Raw genomic sequence first — 17,244 nt, 5'->3', positions numbered from 1 at the left:
TGGAGTAACGAATTTAATCTTTTTAGCAGTTCTGGTGATTTCATAACGCCGTTCAACAATCTCATGAAAAGTCCTTAATCTTAATGCTTCTCCGGGCGACAAAACTGTTGTTTGTTCTTTTCTTAAAATAAAATTGGTGCTTTATTCTCTCAATTATGTACACAATTTTTGCATAATTAAGTGTAACATATATCTTTCTAATATTAATTATAATTATTTTATTTTCAGAGCTTTGGTGGTACACACATTGTTCTACGTGTTCTTCTTCTTTGCCATGAAGGCGTTGTGCGTCTATCTTTTAGGAACTTTAGGTTTAGAAATTTCTGATTGGCTGCTTTTTGGATTAGCTGGAATTTTGACTTTGGCTTATCATGAACTCTGATAAATTAAAATAAATCATCTTTTGAAAATAATTTATGAAAACCATATTTTATTTGTTTTAATAATATCACAATAATGTCTTCATAATTAGGATTATTGACATTGAAATCATCATGTGCGAGTATGTTTATAATTTATGTCATATAGGATCTTATATCATAACTTAATTATTTTATTATTGTTAACACTGTTGTCTATTGATAATTATAAATTACTAACATGCGTTATGAAAATATCCTTATTTGCAATGATATTGTTCAAAATTATCTGAAAATATTCACCATGACTATTTTTTATTTCTCAACGTTGAATAGAATGAGATTGCATTTAGGCGCGACATTTAAAATACTTAGGCGCAATCCTTAATTGTTCGAATTTTTTAAACATTTTTTTCATTATTTTTATTATTACTTTTATTACTTTAATCAATATAGTAAACGACGACTTTATTCTAAAAATTAACGGAACCGTTATTACTTATAATAAATCATAACTTTTATTATCATTGGCTAAAAATATCATTTAAACTTCATATTTTTTATTTACTAGATATTTTTTTATTATTTCATAATATTTAAATTATTGAAAAATATATAATTATTAAAAAAATGTACATGAACAAATTATTATCTGAAAATATATTGTTATTGGTTACATGTGAATGTTGGTAAAGATTTATAATTTATTTAATAAAAAATCTAGAAACTGTTGATTTTTTTTGTTTTGTTATTTTCAGTTTTCATATTTTTATTTTTTTTGACATTGTTACAATTTTTTCGGGAAGGGATTTTTTTGTATATTTTATTTTTTTTACATTTTTGTAGCAAAATGGGTGACACCACTCCTACATATAAATGTGTTTTTGATAGGTGATGGAGGAACCGGAAAAACCACTTTTATTAAAAGGCATATAGCAGGTATTATAGATGTAACTTTATATGATATCTAATCAGAGAAAGTATTGAATATTTGATGAAATAATTAATAATAAATTATCATTGAAATTATTTATATATAAAATGCTTATATTCATACTTTTAATGAGTAGCTGATGACAAAGAATATTCATTAATGAATCTACTAAATTGATTTATTTTAGAGAAGCTCTGTTAATAATAGTAATTTCAACATAAAGATTGTATTACAAATTCAGAAATTATGAAAATGTTTAATAAAAAATATGGCTCATATTACAAGCAAATATGTTTTTGTTGCATAACTATTAGTCTTGGAGTACTATTTAATATCTTTAATATTGAGCTTTATTTTTATTAAAATTGTGAACTAAATAAAAATAAAGAATTATTAAAAATTTATCAATCTTTCCTTAATTATAACGTTTACTTGGCAATACAAGTTGGAATCGAAACTCTTTTTTTAAATTATAAAGGATTTTTGAAGACTTTTAATTGTATAATGAGTATAATGAATATTATATGTATTTTAAAATATTTTGTTTAGGTGAATTTGAAAAGAAGGTTATTGCAACAGCAGGTGCCGTAGTTTATCCAATTGTCTTCAAAACTACAAGAGGCCCTATAAGATTCCACGTTTGGGATACTTGTGGCCAAGAAAAGTATGGTGGTGTCAAACAGGATTTTTTTGAAAAAGGTATTAAGAAATTTTAAATCTTTGATTGGACATATTTTGTGGCTTACTGGTTAGAGCTATGGACTTTGAATCTGAAGTTTCAGGTTCGATATTCGCCTCGGGCAGCTTAATGTCAAGCAGCAGTGACATCGGTTTTCACTTGGAAGTATAGATAGCAATACGTTTCCAAGTAAAATAATAATAGCAAAATTAATAAAATCACCCAGCATTGTTGCATCGAAAAAAATCATCAGTCTTATATAAATCGTAATAAAATTTTATTATATAGAGATAGAATAACCATTTGGGTTGCCATCTGTAACCGTTTAAGAAATCAGCACAACAGCTAATAAGACTTCTTAAGTTCTAATTGCTGTTAGAACAAAATTATGGTGAAGTTATTAATTTACAAGAAAAATACTTAATATTTTGTTGAATTGAACGTTTTTTAAAAATTTTGCATACAAATATATTTTTTTTTTTATCAATCTTGATTAATTGTTTGAAGAATTGTAACATAAAGGATATACTGTGAAAAAATTTTTTGGTCCATTTTTCAGAAAATTGGGCTTGAATAAAATTTTAAAATTATGAAATGGGAGAGGCTTTTATATAGTAATTTCTGTTCTAATAAATGTTCCCAGTTTTGGTTCATACTAAAAAACTCGAAAACTATTTGAGATTTACGAGTTTACACTGTACAACTATAATAAAATTAGACATTAGAAATTTCATTCAATGATATGACTTCAAAAAATTACTCTTTACTAAAATTTTGATATCAGTTTCTGTTTTGTTTCTCCGACTTTTTTTACATCTACAATTACATAGTAATGAAAATTTTAATAGAGTGCTACATTTGTAGATATTGGGCAAAAAATCTGTTCAAATAGTACAAAATAGTAGTCGTAGACCAAATAATATTTTTATTTATAAGTATATGGTTCAAAAATAATTCCAAAAATTATTGTAATGCAGTCAATTATTATAATACATATATAACATCTTCATATGCATATTATAATATATACAAAACTTATGCATATTTGTCAATGCATTTCAACTAGTTTATTACTTTGCATCCGGCAATTGCAGCTGTTATTGCATTAATGTTCTACCACACTCACATTGGCCCCAATTTCCCTCAATTATCATTACGCGACAAGTTTCTAATTATAATTAATTAACCATTTATTATTTCTATTAGGTGATTGCGCCATTCTATTTTTCGATTTGACATCCAAAATAACGTACAAGAACATCATGAAGTGGAATACCGAAATACTGCGATTTTGCCCGTGCATTCCTACTGTTTTGTGCGGCAATAAGGCTGATTTGAAAGAGAGGAAAATGAAAGCTAAAAGTGTTATGAATCATAAACAAAGAAATATGCAGGTATATTATTTATATAATATGTTATTTATAGCAGAGTTAGAGTTAGCCATAGTAAGAACGTGGGTTACCAACGAGTAGTTGTGGGTTCGATGCCCACCTTGGCCAGCTTGATAAAGATCAGTAGTGGTATCAGAGTTTCACTTGAAGTTATTGATGTGAAATATGATATCAAGTGAGAATAGCATTTCAAGGCTTGATGTGATATATATTTACAGCACTATTGAAAATATACCTAATATAATCTTTTTCGGAATGGGAATGGTAAATAATTAGGTTGCCTTCTAGATGCCTTCTAGAAATGCTAAGTTAAGGAATGTATATCTCAGCAACTTATAGTTTGGTTGCATTGCTTTGGATGCTGTTCAACTAAAAACAATTATACCAGAGTACATTGAGATGCGATATTGAAAAACTAATTTTTTTCCCCAAATAGAGTAGAATATGCAGACCTACTGCATACGTTTTCTTCTAGTCTATTCTATTGAAAAATGTGTGCAATTTTCTTTAACCCACACCTCATATTAATTACTGGGAAGTGGGACAAAAAACAATGTATAAATAAATGATTATAGAGCCATAAATTGCTCACATTATATTTATATAAAATGCGCTCTAAGAATGATTACAAAGATACCATGAAAAACAAGATTATCCTTTAAGACTACATAAACTTATATATTTATTTCAAACTAGCTGACCCGGCAAACGTTGTTTTGCTAAGTAAGGTATATTCTAAACAATTTTTAGAGAATCAAAAAAAAATTAATACATGAAGTGTATAAGGATGTGTTATTGGAATGCTATATACAATGAGGTATTTTAAAAACAATAAACCCCATGTCTTTATTTTGCCAATACAATCAAACTGGAAGTTTTATACACTTAAAAACACGGTAAAAAACATATGTAGAAGCAGGGCGAGGCACAAAGATTCAATGTGACTTTGAGCAAATATTAATTATGTTATAATAATCAAACCAATTATATCACTGCAAATAACACATTTCAAACGAACAATTATCTGACTACGTTCAGTAAAGCTACCAGCTACTTCTTTGTTGTAGTAATATTTTTTCATGTCTTTCAAAATTTGTTATCTAGACCTTTTTACCCCAAAGACGGAGTAACTTGGAACGGCCAGGTGGCAAACAGGTTTAATTTTACAATATAATTTCATTTTTAACTAACCAACAAAAAAAAATACTTTTATTATGGATTTTCAAAGATTACCGTTAATCAAGGTTATAGCTGGTTATGCAACTTTTTCCTTCTACTTTCAAATAATGTTGTTAAACAATGCCTAACTTTACTGGTTTTTGATACATCGGTGGTGGACCTTTTTAACCCCGCACCTTCATATATTACTATCTATTCCTCGATAAATTCTAGGAAATTATAACTGGGAAAATGCTATTCGACAAAATGTCCCGATATTTGATCGATACCAAATTTAGGTTCTGAATTTAAATAACATAAATAAAAAATAATATAACCTAGAAAATGTTTTATAAATACCAATGAGTATATAATTATACAAATGAGATCTTTCAGAACACCTTGTTCGAAAAAAAGATGCCAAAAATTGCATTTTCATATTAACATTTCAAAAAAGTTGATATTTTGAATTTCTAGTAACACTTACGGCCCGTTTAATAACGTTTTTGTGTATAAATAAAACTACAAATCAAACTACTTACTACAATTTATTCATAATTAAATAATTTTCACGTAAAAGATCATATTAAAAGTAATTGAACATCATCTATCAAAAACGTTTGACATTTCACGTAGTAGCCACCGTTCATTGTTTTATTCAAATTACGCTTGTACAAAAATTTTCAAATTAAAAATGTAAAGTTTCTACGCGATTTTGAAATATTTTGTCACCTTTCCGACAATCTCTCGATTGGCACGAATTTTTCAAGACTAAGACTGGTCAAATCGGTTTAGCCGTTTTCGAGTTTTACTGAGACATTTGAAAGAGAGCTAATAAAGAGAAAGAGACCGTTTTTATATATAAGATAAAGTACACAGTTTCATGAATTCACTTCAAATTGAAACCATAACCCAAGGAAATAAAAAAAGACGAAGCTATTAACGAAGTTTTTATGCCAGTGTGACTATCCTAGTTTCAATAAAGTTATTTATCACTTAGAGTTAAATTATTCCAAATTCTGATTTGTTGTAGTAGTTTTGAAATACAATTTTATTGAAAATTATTAGAAAATCTTGAAATATGTTGTAGTACCTGGTCTATTACTGGGTTGATCGCTGGCTCGTAAAGCAGTGACTCCTATGCGGAAAACACTCTTGTAGTAAAAGGTTTTTTTTATATAAATCTTGACGAAACGTTTATTATATCGATTTCCTATTAAGAATCCTCATATTTTGGAAGTGGTCGGAGTCCCTGCTTTTTTACAGACTTTCTTGCTATCGTCGTATGAAAATATAATATTTTTTTATTTTCTAGTATTTCGAAATATCAGCGCGTTCGAATTACAATTTCGAAAAGCCGTTTCTTTGGCTGGCTCGATTATTATTTGGAGACGCTAGCCTGGTATTTTTATCATCTGCGATTTTAGCACCTCCTGATTTTTCGATGGACATCCATTGGAGACAAAAGATTGAAGCTGATTTGTTGCAAGCACGGCAAGAAGCAAACGCTAATAACCCATCTTGAGTTTAATTTATGATTTTTATTTTAAATTATGTAAGTAGTTTAATTTAAATTATATAAGTATATAGTTAAATCATGTAAGTAAAATATGCTGTGATGTTATGTTATATATATTTAGTTAAATTACATGTATATTAGTTAATTTGTTTTTAATGGTTAGTGTTCATTTGAATTCACTACTGTGGTTTTTAATAACGCAATGACTACTAGTTTTTTATTAGTTTTCATTAATGCATTAGTATTTTTTTTTAAAATTTACATTATTTATAATAAGGAGTGATATAAATCAAAGCATATCCTTTTATTTTGAATTTATGCTGACTGATTTCTTAAAAAAGTTATATCATTCTTCGTTTCAGTTGCAAATTAAAAATAATTTTTTATCAATTAACATATTTTACAAAACCAAATTATAATTGTTGACAAACATTTTCTGTTCAATAAACATGAAAAATTCTATTTTTCATGTAATTTTGTAAACAACATGGGCGATGGAGCGTTTATTAAAATAACATAGTTAACATTTAATAATAAAAATAATTTCCACTGAAGGTGCGACCATTTTTGAAATTAATATATATTTTGAATTTTGAAATTTTCTTTCGGGCTAATATTCCAAACTTTGATAAATTTTATAAATAAACCACTATTTATGACCTTATGATATTTCTCAATTCCGTTATTTTGTTCGGCAATGTTCGACAACTAATTATGAAGAAACGGCTTGGCTAATCTTTACCGAAAACTTTATTAGGACGATTCCCAGCTAATATACGAGGTCTGTTCAAAAAGTTTTCGTAATTTTCGTTTTTTCAAAAAAATATTTATTTATTCGTCTACATTAATGTGGTCCCCTTCAAAGTAGTCCCCCCCAGATATAATACACTTATGCCAGCGTTTTTTCCAATTTTCGAAGCACCCTTGATATTCACTTTTTGATATGTCCTTGAGCACTCTCGGCGATTTTCTTCAATCGAGGAAAACCGCCGTCCTTTCATGGGTCTCTTCAACTTTGGGAATAGGAAAAAGTCACACGGAGCCATATCTGGTGAATTTTTGCACTTTGCAACACTTTATTTCATTTTTTACGCAAAATTTAATACAAATTCTTTGACTTTTTCAATTCTTCCATTGTAAAAATCGCCGAGCTCAGAAAAACACGTCGAACCTTAGCGACTACCACAGACAAAGTAAACAGTGAATATAGCTGAAAATTTCATCATACTTTAGGGGCATGTATACCAACACAATAAAAAAAAAATTTTGACAATCAGACACTCCAGACCCGCGAAATTTAATTATTAGTAATTCCGGGTACTTTTTGAACAGACCATGTATAATATAGGTATATAATATTTCACAAAAAGCTAAATCTTTGTCGATAGGAAATTAATATCATTTGAACAAAAAAACTTAATAAAAAAAATTGATATTTGTAAATTTTGAAATTTAAAAAAAATGGCTTTTTTAAAAAAATGTATTTTTTTCATATTTTGAAATATTTTGGAAATTTTAATTTTTTTTTAAAAGCAATCGCGCTGCTTTAGCTACATAGAGACGAAATATGGAAGCGCGTAAGCGCCACATCGCAGTCTAACGGACTAACAATGTTTCCGGAACTCATAAACAAAACTTATACTTATTATTAAAATTTCTATAAAATATCTGATAATTTGAAGTGCATATGTCTCATGATCATTTTTGTCCGCCAAATGGCATTTTTTTTATTTTTTTTTATTGGATCTTCAAAACTGTTAGTGCTGTCTTTTCACAAATTTCATCTGATCGTCAATGTTTTTTGTATCACTATAATAGTTCTCTCCAAACTTGAATTATCATTTTTGGCACTTTTTGCCCCGTATCTTCTAAACGGCTCGACCTGCCTTTGCAAAAAACTAATCATCACGTCTCCTTATTAATAGGAAACGAATGTTTTTTTTGAATCATTTAAATTTGTTGTCGACGAAAAATTGTATCCGCACATACATTTACACACACACATGCACATACACATACACACACATACACTCACATGCATTCACATACACTCACACACATATTCTCTCTCACACACACACAAGATGAAAAAGATGAGTATAAAATCAGGTTAAGAATTATAACATTCTAGATCCTCCCCCTACGTAGTAATGCCTAACGGTGGTTTCCGTGGGAACCAGAGGCAAGGGCAAAGCGGAGATTTTAGTCGGTATTATATTAAGTCGACATACCCAGACAAAACACCAGTCTTCGCTAGACAACAAACAACAAAAAAAAAACACACACATACACATACACACACACATCTAGTTTTTCTGAGGTATGCCAAAATGTTCAGAAACCTTTGAAATGTAAAAATTTTCATTTTCGATTTTTTTGCGATTACTATAACTTACTCTACGGGAAATTATTAAATGTTAAATGACGTTTTCAATCAAATACGCTTAGGGTTAATATTCAAAATAAAAAGAATACAAAGTTGCCGCCAAAAACTATAGAAAGTAGTACCGCCTGGCACGCATGTAAACCTGTTTACAACATCATACAACTTCGCACCGCTTCATTTACATTCATATAACCCGAAAGGATAATTACGAAACATCGATTAACTCGTTTAATTGCATATTAATGTACTTGTACGGTACCGATAATTGATTAAATCGTTTATATAATTTTCCATTAATTTAATTTCAAATTCGGCACCATTAAATACTATTTTCTGTCAGTAGTGGCAGCACCATTCCGCGTCCATGTTCATGTCACTAGTTGATCAGATGTTCTGAACTCTTATGCATGTTGCTTGTGCAAAGTCATTTGTGAAAACTAGTTTTACCACTGTTTGGTATTTCTGAGACGAAATAAAATCAAAACATTTTACGCATTAATTTTATTTCATAAATGCAGAACGTTTCCTTGTTATATAATTATTGAAGTTTGCAGGTTGAAAATTGAGGTTATAATTGTGTTTACGTGTCAAATTGTTTTGGAAAAATGCCGGACAGCGAACAGGTAAGTTTTTTTTGTTAATTTTTTTATATTTACAAGAACTATTATATTTGTAACATTCGGCTAATGATTTTTTATAAAGCTATGTTGTTAGTAATATTGTTGTCAAGTATTTTTTGATGGATTAAAAAGTCTTGCAAATGTTGTTTATTAGAGATTTCAAGTTTATTAAGTTGCTTTCTTGTAAGTTATAAACAATGTATAAATGGTTTTAATAGTTTATAATAATTATTGAAGCAAATAATAGGGAAATGCTTTTATTATTCATTGAATTAAAAGTTTATTAATTTCTTGGAATAAGTATTTATAGTTTTTTGAGTTTGACTTATATAGTTTGTAGTTGAGGAACTGTAAATAATAAAACAGCCCTTTGATTTAATTTAGTTATACGATAACTAACCTTTTAGTTAATTTTTTCCCATTACTGTGCTTGATTCATGCATTTTTATTTACTTCCAGTAGGGTATGTTCGCAAAAAAAATGAAAATGTATTTTTTACATATCTTTACGTTTCAAAGCCCTCTGAACATTTTGGCATACCTAAGAAAAAAATGATGTATGTGTGTGTGTTTGTGTAGGTATGTATGTATATCTGTGTGTATGTACATATGTACAGATACAATTTTTCATCGACGATTTCGAGAGCACGAATCAACCGATTAGAATGGTTCAAAAAACATTCGATTTCTATTGATGGGAAGACGTGCTAATTAGTTTTTGGTAGAGACAGGTCTAGCCGTTTCGAAGATACGGGGCAAAAAGTTCCAAAAACGGTAATTCAGTTTTTGATAGAACGATGTACTCGATTTGAATGATTCAAAAAACATTTTACTTGTATTGATGAAATGAAGAATTGATAACATTTTTGGTGAGGCAGGTTTAGCGGTTTTGGAGATACAGAGGAAAAAGTTAAAAAAAAGATATGCCTAATGATCATTTTTGACTGCCAAATGGCATTTTTTTTTTACTTTTTTTTACTAGATCTTTGAAACCGTTAGGCCTGCCTTTCCAAAAATTTAATTTGTTCTTCACCATGGCAATACAAGTAAAATATTTTTTGAATTATTAAAATCGGACGCTCCGTTCTCTTAAAAACAGAGGTACCGTTTTTGGCACTTTTTGCGCCGTATCTTCGGAACCGCTATACCTGCCCTTGCCAAAAACTAATCAGCACGTCTCCTTATCAATACGAATCAAATGTTTTTTAAATTATTCAAATCGGTTGATCCGTGTTCCCGAAATCATCGACGAAAATTTGTATACGCACACACGCACACACACATACATACACCCATTTTTTCTAAGGTATGCCAAAATGTTCAGAAGGTTTTGAAACGTAAAGATATATAAAAATATTTATTTTCGATTTTTTGCGATTACTATAACTTACCCTACGGGAAGTTAAGAAGTATAAATTTTGCTTAAATTTTTATGAGTTCCGTACCAATATTTATAATGTTTGCTCATTGGACTACAGTGCGACGCTTCCGCGCTTCGATATTTTGTTTCTAAAACAGCAACGCAGCGTGATAGCTTTAAAAAAATCTAATTTTTGAAAAAAAATTGAAATATAAAAAAAATCAGTCTTCAAAAAAGTCAACTTTTTCAAAAATCTAATTTTTTCAGTTTCCAAAAAATTGTAAAGTTTTTAAAAATTTTAAATTACGGTTCACAAAGTACCAGCAATTTGCCTTAAGGCAAATGCAGTAGTGCGTTGCATTTTATGATCATAAATATTGAGAATGAACTAAAACATCATAAAAATATACTTTTTAAGTATAAGTTGAACAAAACCATGGTAAAAATTCACTTTTTAAGTTTAAATTTGTTTTTACTTAACAAGCCCAATATTTTTAATGTCTTGTTAAACCCCACTGTCTGATATTTTTGCGGTCCACAAACCTCTAGTTTTTTTTAAAAAAAAAATTGTTATTGGTTGTATGAACTATTACATTTGGCCACTTACAATTTATTTGTTTTTTGTCATTCTTTACTCTTTCAACCACAAATTTTGAAGTCTATATAAAGTTATTCGAGTCTAAATCAATTTATTTTTGTATGCAAGCACTCGACCCGGATTCGATCCAAGTACCCCTGTATCGGCGAGTGTCGGGTTAATAAACGCTGATATATATTTATTATACACATTTGTTATATTTAAGAGATAAATCTAATCTGTAGTTTTCAATTCCAACTTTGAAAAAATATTTTAGAAATAAATAAATGAATATTTTACATACTTTTTACTTTTTTTTTTTAAATAACTCTAGTAAATACGTATATTTAACTTTTCTCGTTGTTGTTTAAAATTGATCTTAGCTAGATCAAATTTATTTTGATTTGAACGTGAACCGTTGCAAAATAGATTTACATAACTTGTTTATATGTTGTGGATCATTCATAATATCGATTAAGGAATATTTGAATTGGATAATTAATATTTGGTGATCCCAGAATTTTTTTTATTATAATATACATAAAAATTATAATCAGAACTTCATACCAAGCAGGATATAATAATTACTTACTAGTATCCTATTTATACACTAATCTCAAATCATACCTTTGTCATACTAACATTTTAAGACTTGACCAGAAATTTCATTTTTGAATTAATTTTGCAAAGTAAATAAAAAAATGAAAACAACTTCTCTATAAAATCATATTACATTAATGAATTGCTATTGCTATGTTTTTGTCATACTTGCAAACAGAGAATGCTTTGTCATCAAGGTATTTCCAAGTCTATTTTTTAACATATAAAAAGTTACAAGTATGTATTTGTTTCAAATGTTTTGAACTGAAGTTGATAGTTTTTAGTTTAAACTATTGTGAGCATACAATGTTATAGTTGTATATTTTTTTCGTAGAATATACAATATTTGAATATTTAATATATTTAATATACAACTGATTGAAATTAAAATTTATTTCAGAAATAAGAGATTTTATATCATTTTTTATGGAATCAAGTAACGTTTATGACGCAAAACAACTGTTGAATAAATATAAAATTGTATTAGAGAGAAAAAAAACATCTGAAGAAAAATGCATTTTAAACAAGATAAGAGTTTGTCGACGGTACTCAAATTTTTATAAAAATTATGTGAAATTTCATTCTTTCTCAAATAAATTTTAATTTTAATTAGTTGTATATGAAAGTATAATACAAATTTAAAATTTACTTTTCTATAAAATCACTATAGAGTTTTTGCAATACTTACAGAGTAGATTTTAATAGTTTCAAATGTTTTTATTGAATTAATTATTGATGGTTTTAGTTTTAAACTATCGTTAGCATATAATACTATAGTTATAGTATGTTTATTCATAGAATTTCCAATATTTGAACTCTTGATTTTTAATTTCAATTAAAAAAAAAAAAATTCAATTATTATATTATATAGTTTCCTCACTCAGTTTAAATTATCTTTTTCGAATTGTCTGAAAGATGTAAAAGATTAACTCATATTTGTATAATATCTAACCTTTAATATATTTAATATATAAGAAGATTTATATTAAATTTAATATTTCTTTAAAAAAAAGAGTGCGCGTAAGATTCACACGCAATTGAAGTAAAAAATTTTTGCTACTGTACAAATGGCATTTAAGTGAAAATAAGTACATCATATAACAATTTTGAATAATGTTTATTAGTAATATGGTAGCACTCGTGATGCACACATATATTAGTGTCAACCATTATACACATTTATATAATGATAAATAATAAATTATATATTTATAATAGCATTAAATAAATAAATATAATATGTATAATATTTGAAAACAATAATGTAACTAAAGTCATACTTCAAATATGTCATGATCGGTTTGTCATTGCAATTAGCATTTAGAAATGAACCTTCATTAGAGAAATGAAATAATTGCTGATTAATAAATTCTATAATATTCGTTCACACACAGTGGATTATGTTAAACAACGTCTAAATGAATATTGTTTTCGCAATTTCACTCATTATGTAATTGTGTTTGAAGAACTTCATGTAATTAAAAGTAACATACATTCATTGACTGCTTGTATTTTTTTTACTTTTTCGCTGGCGATATAATATCATTCTTTGAATAGATGTAATATCTGTCTTGTCTATAAATATTTTCTATTTTAATAGCTTCAAAGATTTATAGAAACTACGAATAATATAGAAATAATTTCTAATCAATAAACTTAAGTTTAGGTAAATGTTTAATTTGTTTTATTATTTTCAAGCAACAGGGTAAAATATTCTTCTGATTCAGGCATTTTTCATTAAATCAAGATTTGTACTACGATGTAACTTTAAAATGTTTATTTATCTATGCCGATTTCCTTGTTGATATCGGAACGCATACAACGTTGATGCCGGTACGCATACAACGACAGATCTTTATTCACGTACACGACGACTAATCACAATCGACCCGTATAGAAATGATTTCATCCAGAGCCGTAACGCACTTCCGCTGCATTTGTACGGATTTACACCCTAGTCGTGCCTAAAGAAGTTTTACTTCAATAATGAATTTTTTACATAAATTTTTATGGAATTTTGAGTGGTGGACGACGAACTAACATCTTATTAAAAATCATTTTGTTTTCTTCTAATGTTTTTTTTTCTCACCCAATTTTAATTTTACTTTAACAGTTGTTCCAAATATGTAAAAGATCAACTTATATTATTATAATATCTAACCTTTAATATATTTAACCCTTTCCACTCGGATGCAGCCGTTCCGGCGGCAAAATTCAAGTAAATCTCCGAATTCGCGAGTGGAAAAATAAAATGAGTGGAAATATAAAAAGATTTATATTAAATTTAATATATTTTTTTTAAATAATGGATTTTTTTACATCAATTATTATGAAATTTCGAATACAAACGTTATTAACGACGAAATTATTTCTTATTAAAAATGATTTTTTTAACTTCCCGTAGGGCAAGTTATAGTAATCGCAAAAAAATCGAAAATGAAAATTTTTATATATCTTTACGTTTCAGAGGTTTCTGAACATTTTGGTATACCTTAGAAAAAATGGATGTATGTGTGTGTGTGTGTGTGTGTGTGTGTGTATGTATGTATGTATGTATGTATGTATGTATGTACGTGTGTGTATGTATGTGCGGATACAAATTTTCGTCGACGATTTCGGGAACACGGATCAACCGATTTGAATAATTCAAAAAACATTCGATTCGTATTGATAAGGAGACGTGCTGATTAGTTTTTGGCGAAGGCAGGTCCAGCCGTTCCGAAGATACGGGGCAAAAAGTGCCAAAAACGGTACCTCCGTTTTTAAGAGAACGGAGCGTCCGATTTGAATAATTCAAAAAACATTTTACTTGTATTGACAAGATGTAGAACTGATCAAATTTTCATGGAGGCAGGTCTAGCGGTTTCGGAAATCTAATAAAAAAAGTAAAAAAAAATGCCATTCGGCGGTTAAAAATGATCATTAGACATATGCACATCAAATTGTCAGATATTTTATAGAGATTTTAACAATAAGTATGATTTTTTTTTACATTTCTGTGGGTTCCGTACCAATGCTTATGCGTTAGACGGCGGCGCGGCACCTGCGAGCTTTGACATTTCGTCTCTATGCAGTTCAAGCTTTGAAAAAAAGTTCAGAATTTTCAAAATATGTCAAAATGAAGAAAAAATTTTTTTTCAAAAAAATTTTTTGTTTTCAAAAAAAAAAATTTTTTTCTAAAAAAAAATATTTTTTTTTTTCAAATAAAAAAATTTTTTTTTTCAAAAAAAAGTATTTTTTTGTCAAATTTATAGTTTCTCAAAAATCTATTTTTTTCGAAGTAAAATTTTTTCAAACATGTTAATCGTTTTTGAAAAAATAATAATTTTTGGTACGGGAAGTTCCAGCAATTTGCCTTAAGGCACGATGCCCTAATTGCCTTAAGACAGAATTCCACTTACAGCTAGTTAATGTTTTTATTCTGTTCCAATTTTAATTTTCGTTTTACAGGAAATCTTAACTGATATATCTAGATAAAATTTTAATTTTTAGTAAAATTTATATAACTGTAATGTATCATTTGAAATATCGCATTCTATCCATTATAATACCTACCTATTTGATTTCAAAACGAGTCGGAGCGTAAAAACCATTTTGAATGGAGAAATTGCATATTTCCAAATATTCCGTTGACCGTCTTTCATGCTTTTTATGTTATGTTATGAAGGTTTTTTTTCTTGTTCCAAGATTTGTTCTTTCTCCGTGCATTTTAAATGTTTGCTGACCCGTTTGCTCGATGCACGGTAAATAAATATAGATTGATTCCGTTTATTGGCTTAATGATTTAAATTAATATATATGATTTGTATATTAGTATTATTATTGTAATAATAACATAAGTAGGATTCAAATGATAGGGCGTTGCTTTGCTTATACTTTTTTGTATGTGTTTATTTAAAATTTATACATTTCGGCTAAAGTCTTATTTTTTATTGAGTAGAGAGGCTGATACTAATTTTATTTTTCAACTAACTTGAAGGTATTATTTTATCCGGTAGGTATGGATTTTAAATTTTAAATAAATATGTGATACTTTTAGGTTTTTACTTTTTCATTCGAAATTTTACAATAATAAAATTATCAAGTTATTTTACTATTTTACAATCCTGATTAATTGCGCTAAATTTTGATTAAATTTGCCAACACCCTTTAGTACATTTTTTGTAACAGAAGTCCTTTCAAACTCCACCGATTTTGAAAATTTTAAATTTATAGTTCAACAAAAAGTCTTAATTTTTGGAATATTGGGGTAATTTTGTTTTTATTTTTAAATATGGTCTTAGAAATATTATTCACGGTTACGGTTTTAAAGTTTAAAACTAATGAAAGTTGACCAAAATAACCGAAAAATGGTTATACCAAAGCTCTAGGTGTACTTAAAAGCTCATAATTACCGAACAACGTGATATAATTTTTTTCTAATTTGTTTCAGGACATTTACTATCACCTTGTTTTGGCTTCACGTTGAGTTCTGGGACACCCTGTATATAGAAAAATTAAATTATTTTGAAATTGTTATTATTGGGACTTTTTAAGTTGTGATTTGATTAACAACAGATATCGTTAGCATATTTATACTTACTACTTTTTCTCTTCTTTGATTGATTTATTTATTTCCTTTGTTTATCTACTTTCTTGTTTTATAGTCTTACTTTATTTTGCACTAAATAGTAAAAGTATTTCACTTTTATTAAAATACATTTTAGTAAAAATTCAAATCTGATTTCTCTACTGTTAATAATTGTTCTGAATTCTGTCTCTGTTCATGAATTATACTTTTTTAAAGTAACAATAAATAATTGTAAAATGAATAGTTAAATATATTTTTTCTACTAAATATATTATATATATATATATATATATATATACAGGGTACCCCAGAATTTAACGTTAATTTGGAATGGGGTGATTGTATTAACTTTAACTTTCCTGAAAAAAATTAATGAAAAAAATATCTGACATTGTTTAGAAATTTTAAGTGCAATAGAGCTTTGGTAAAATTATGACAAATATTTGGTTATTGTGGTTAATTTTTATTAATTTTGATCATTTAAACTTTGCAAAAGGTAACCGTGAATAGCATTTCTAGGACCACAATAAAAAACACCACAATTGCCCCAAATTTTCAAGAACCAATACTTTTTATTGAACCATGAATTTAATTATATTGATAGACTTGGAGAAGCCTTTCTTTAAAAAAAAACACTAAAGTGTGTTGAAATGTTTCATCACAATTGGTGCCTTTAATCAGGTTGGTGAAATGTTAAATAATTTATTATTGAAAAATGTCCTGTAAACAAACAGAAAAGTTATTCATGGTTCCAAAGTTTGAAGAACAAAATTAATAAAAATTAACCACAATAACCAAAAAATGGTCATTATTTCACATAAGCTCTAGATTAACGTTAGACACCTATTTATTCAGTGATTGCAAAAATATGTATCTTTAATATTAAATATTTTTGATAAATTTTTATTGCAATTATAATTTATATTTATATTTGCATTGTTACTGGTACTACCTTATGTTTTTATGAGCCTCGTATGATTTTAATATCAACAACTGCAAATAAAATACGTGAGCTAAATATAATGATATTCGTTAAAGATACTTTTGTATTAGTTTTTTAATTACAAAGGTGGAATTTATATATCGATAGTA

General features: G+C 27.7%; 2 protein-coding genes and 1 pseudogene across 2 annotated transcripts in view; all 3 read left to right on the top strand.

Annotated features, from left to right (window-relative positions):
• The window catches only part of LOC113374734 (GTP-binding nuclear protein Ran-like), a 28,026-nt gene extending 27,644 nt beyond the window's left edge, over positions 1 to 382 (top strand). Inside the window, exon 5 of the mRNA XM_026614706.1 lies at positions 229 to 382. Within this exon, the coding sequence (XP_026470491.1) occupies positions 229 to 382 (154 nt within the window). The remainder of the gene's footprint in view (positions 1 to 228) is intronic.
• An 827-nt stretch (positions 383 to 1,209) lies between these two features.
• Positions 1,210 to 6,046, top strand: LOC113374733 (annotated as a pseudogene).
• Positions 6,047 to 8,776: 2,730 nt separating this feature from the next.
• Positions 8,777 to 17,244, top strand: part of LOC113376887 (putative fatty acyl-CoA reductase CG8306) — a 55,727-nt gene continuing 47,259 nt past the window's right edge. The window contains exon 1 of the mRNA XM_026616977.1: positions 8,777 to 9,049. Coding sequence (XP_026472762.1) covers positions 9,032 to 9,049 — 18 coding nt within the window. The 5' untranslated portion in view covers positions 8,777 to 9,031. The remainder of the gene's footprint in view (positions 9,050 to 17,244) is intronic.

The sequence above is a fragment of the Ctenocephalides felis genome, unplaced genomic scaffold (assembly GCF_003426905.1).
Source record: "Ctenocephalides felis isolate EL2017-DRISC unplaced genomic scaffold, ASM342690v1 CF-g0.4_SCAFFOLD_01886, whole genome shotgun sequence".
Taxonomy (NCBI): domain Eukaryota; kingdom Metazoa; phylum Arthropoda; class Insecta; order Siphonaptera; family Pulicidae; genus Ctenocephalides; species Ctenocephalides felis.
The sequence above is the reverse complement of the archived record's forward strand: the minus strand, read 5'-3'. Positions and strand labels throughout refer to the sequence as shown.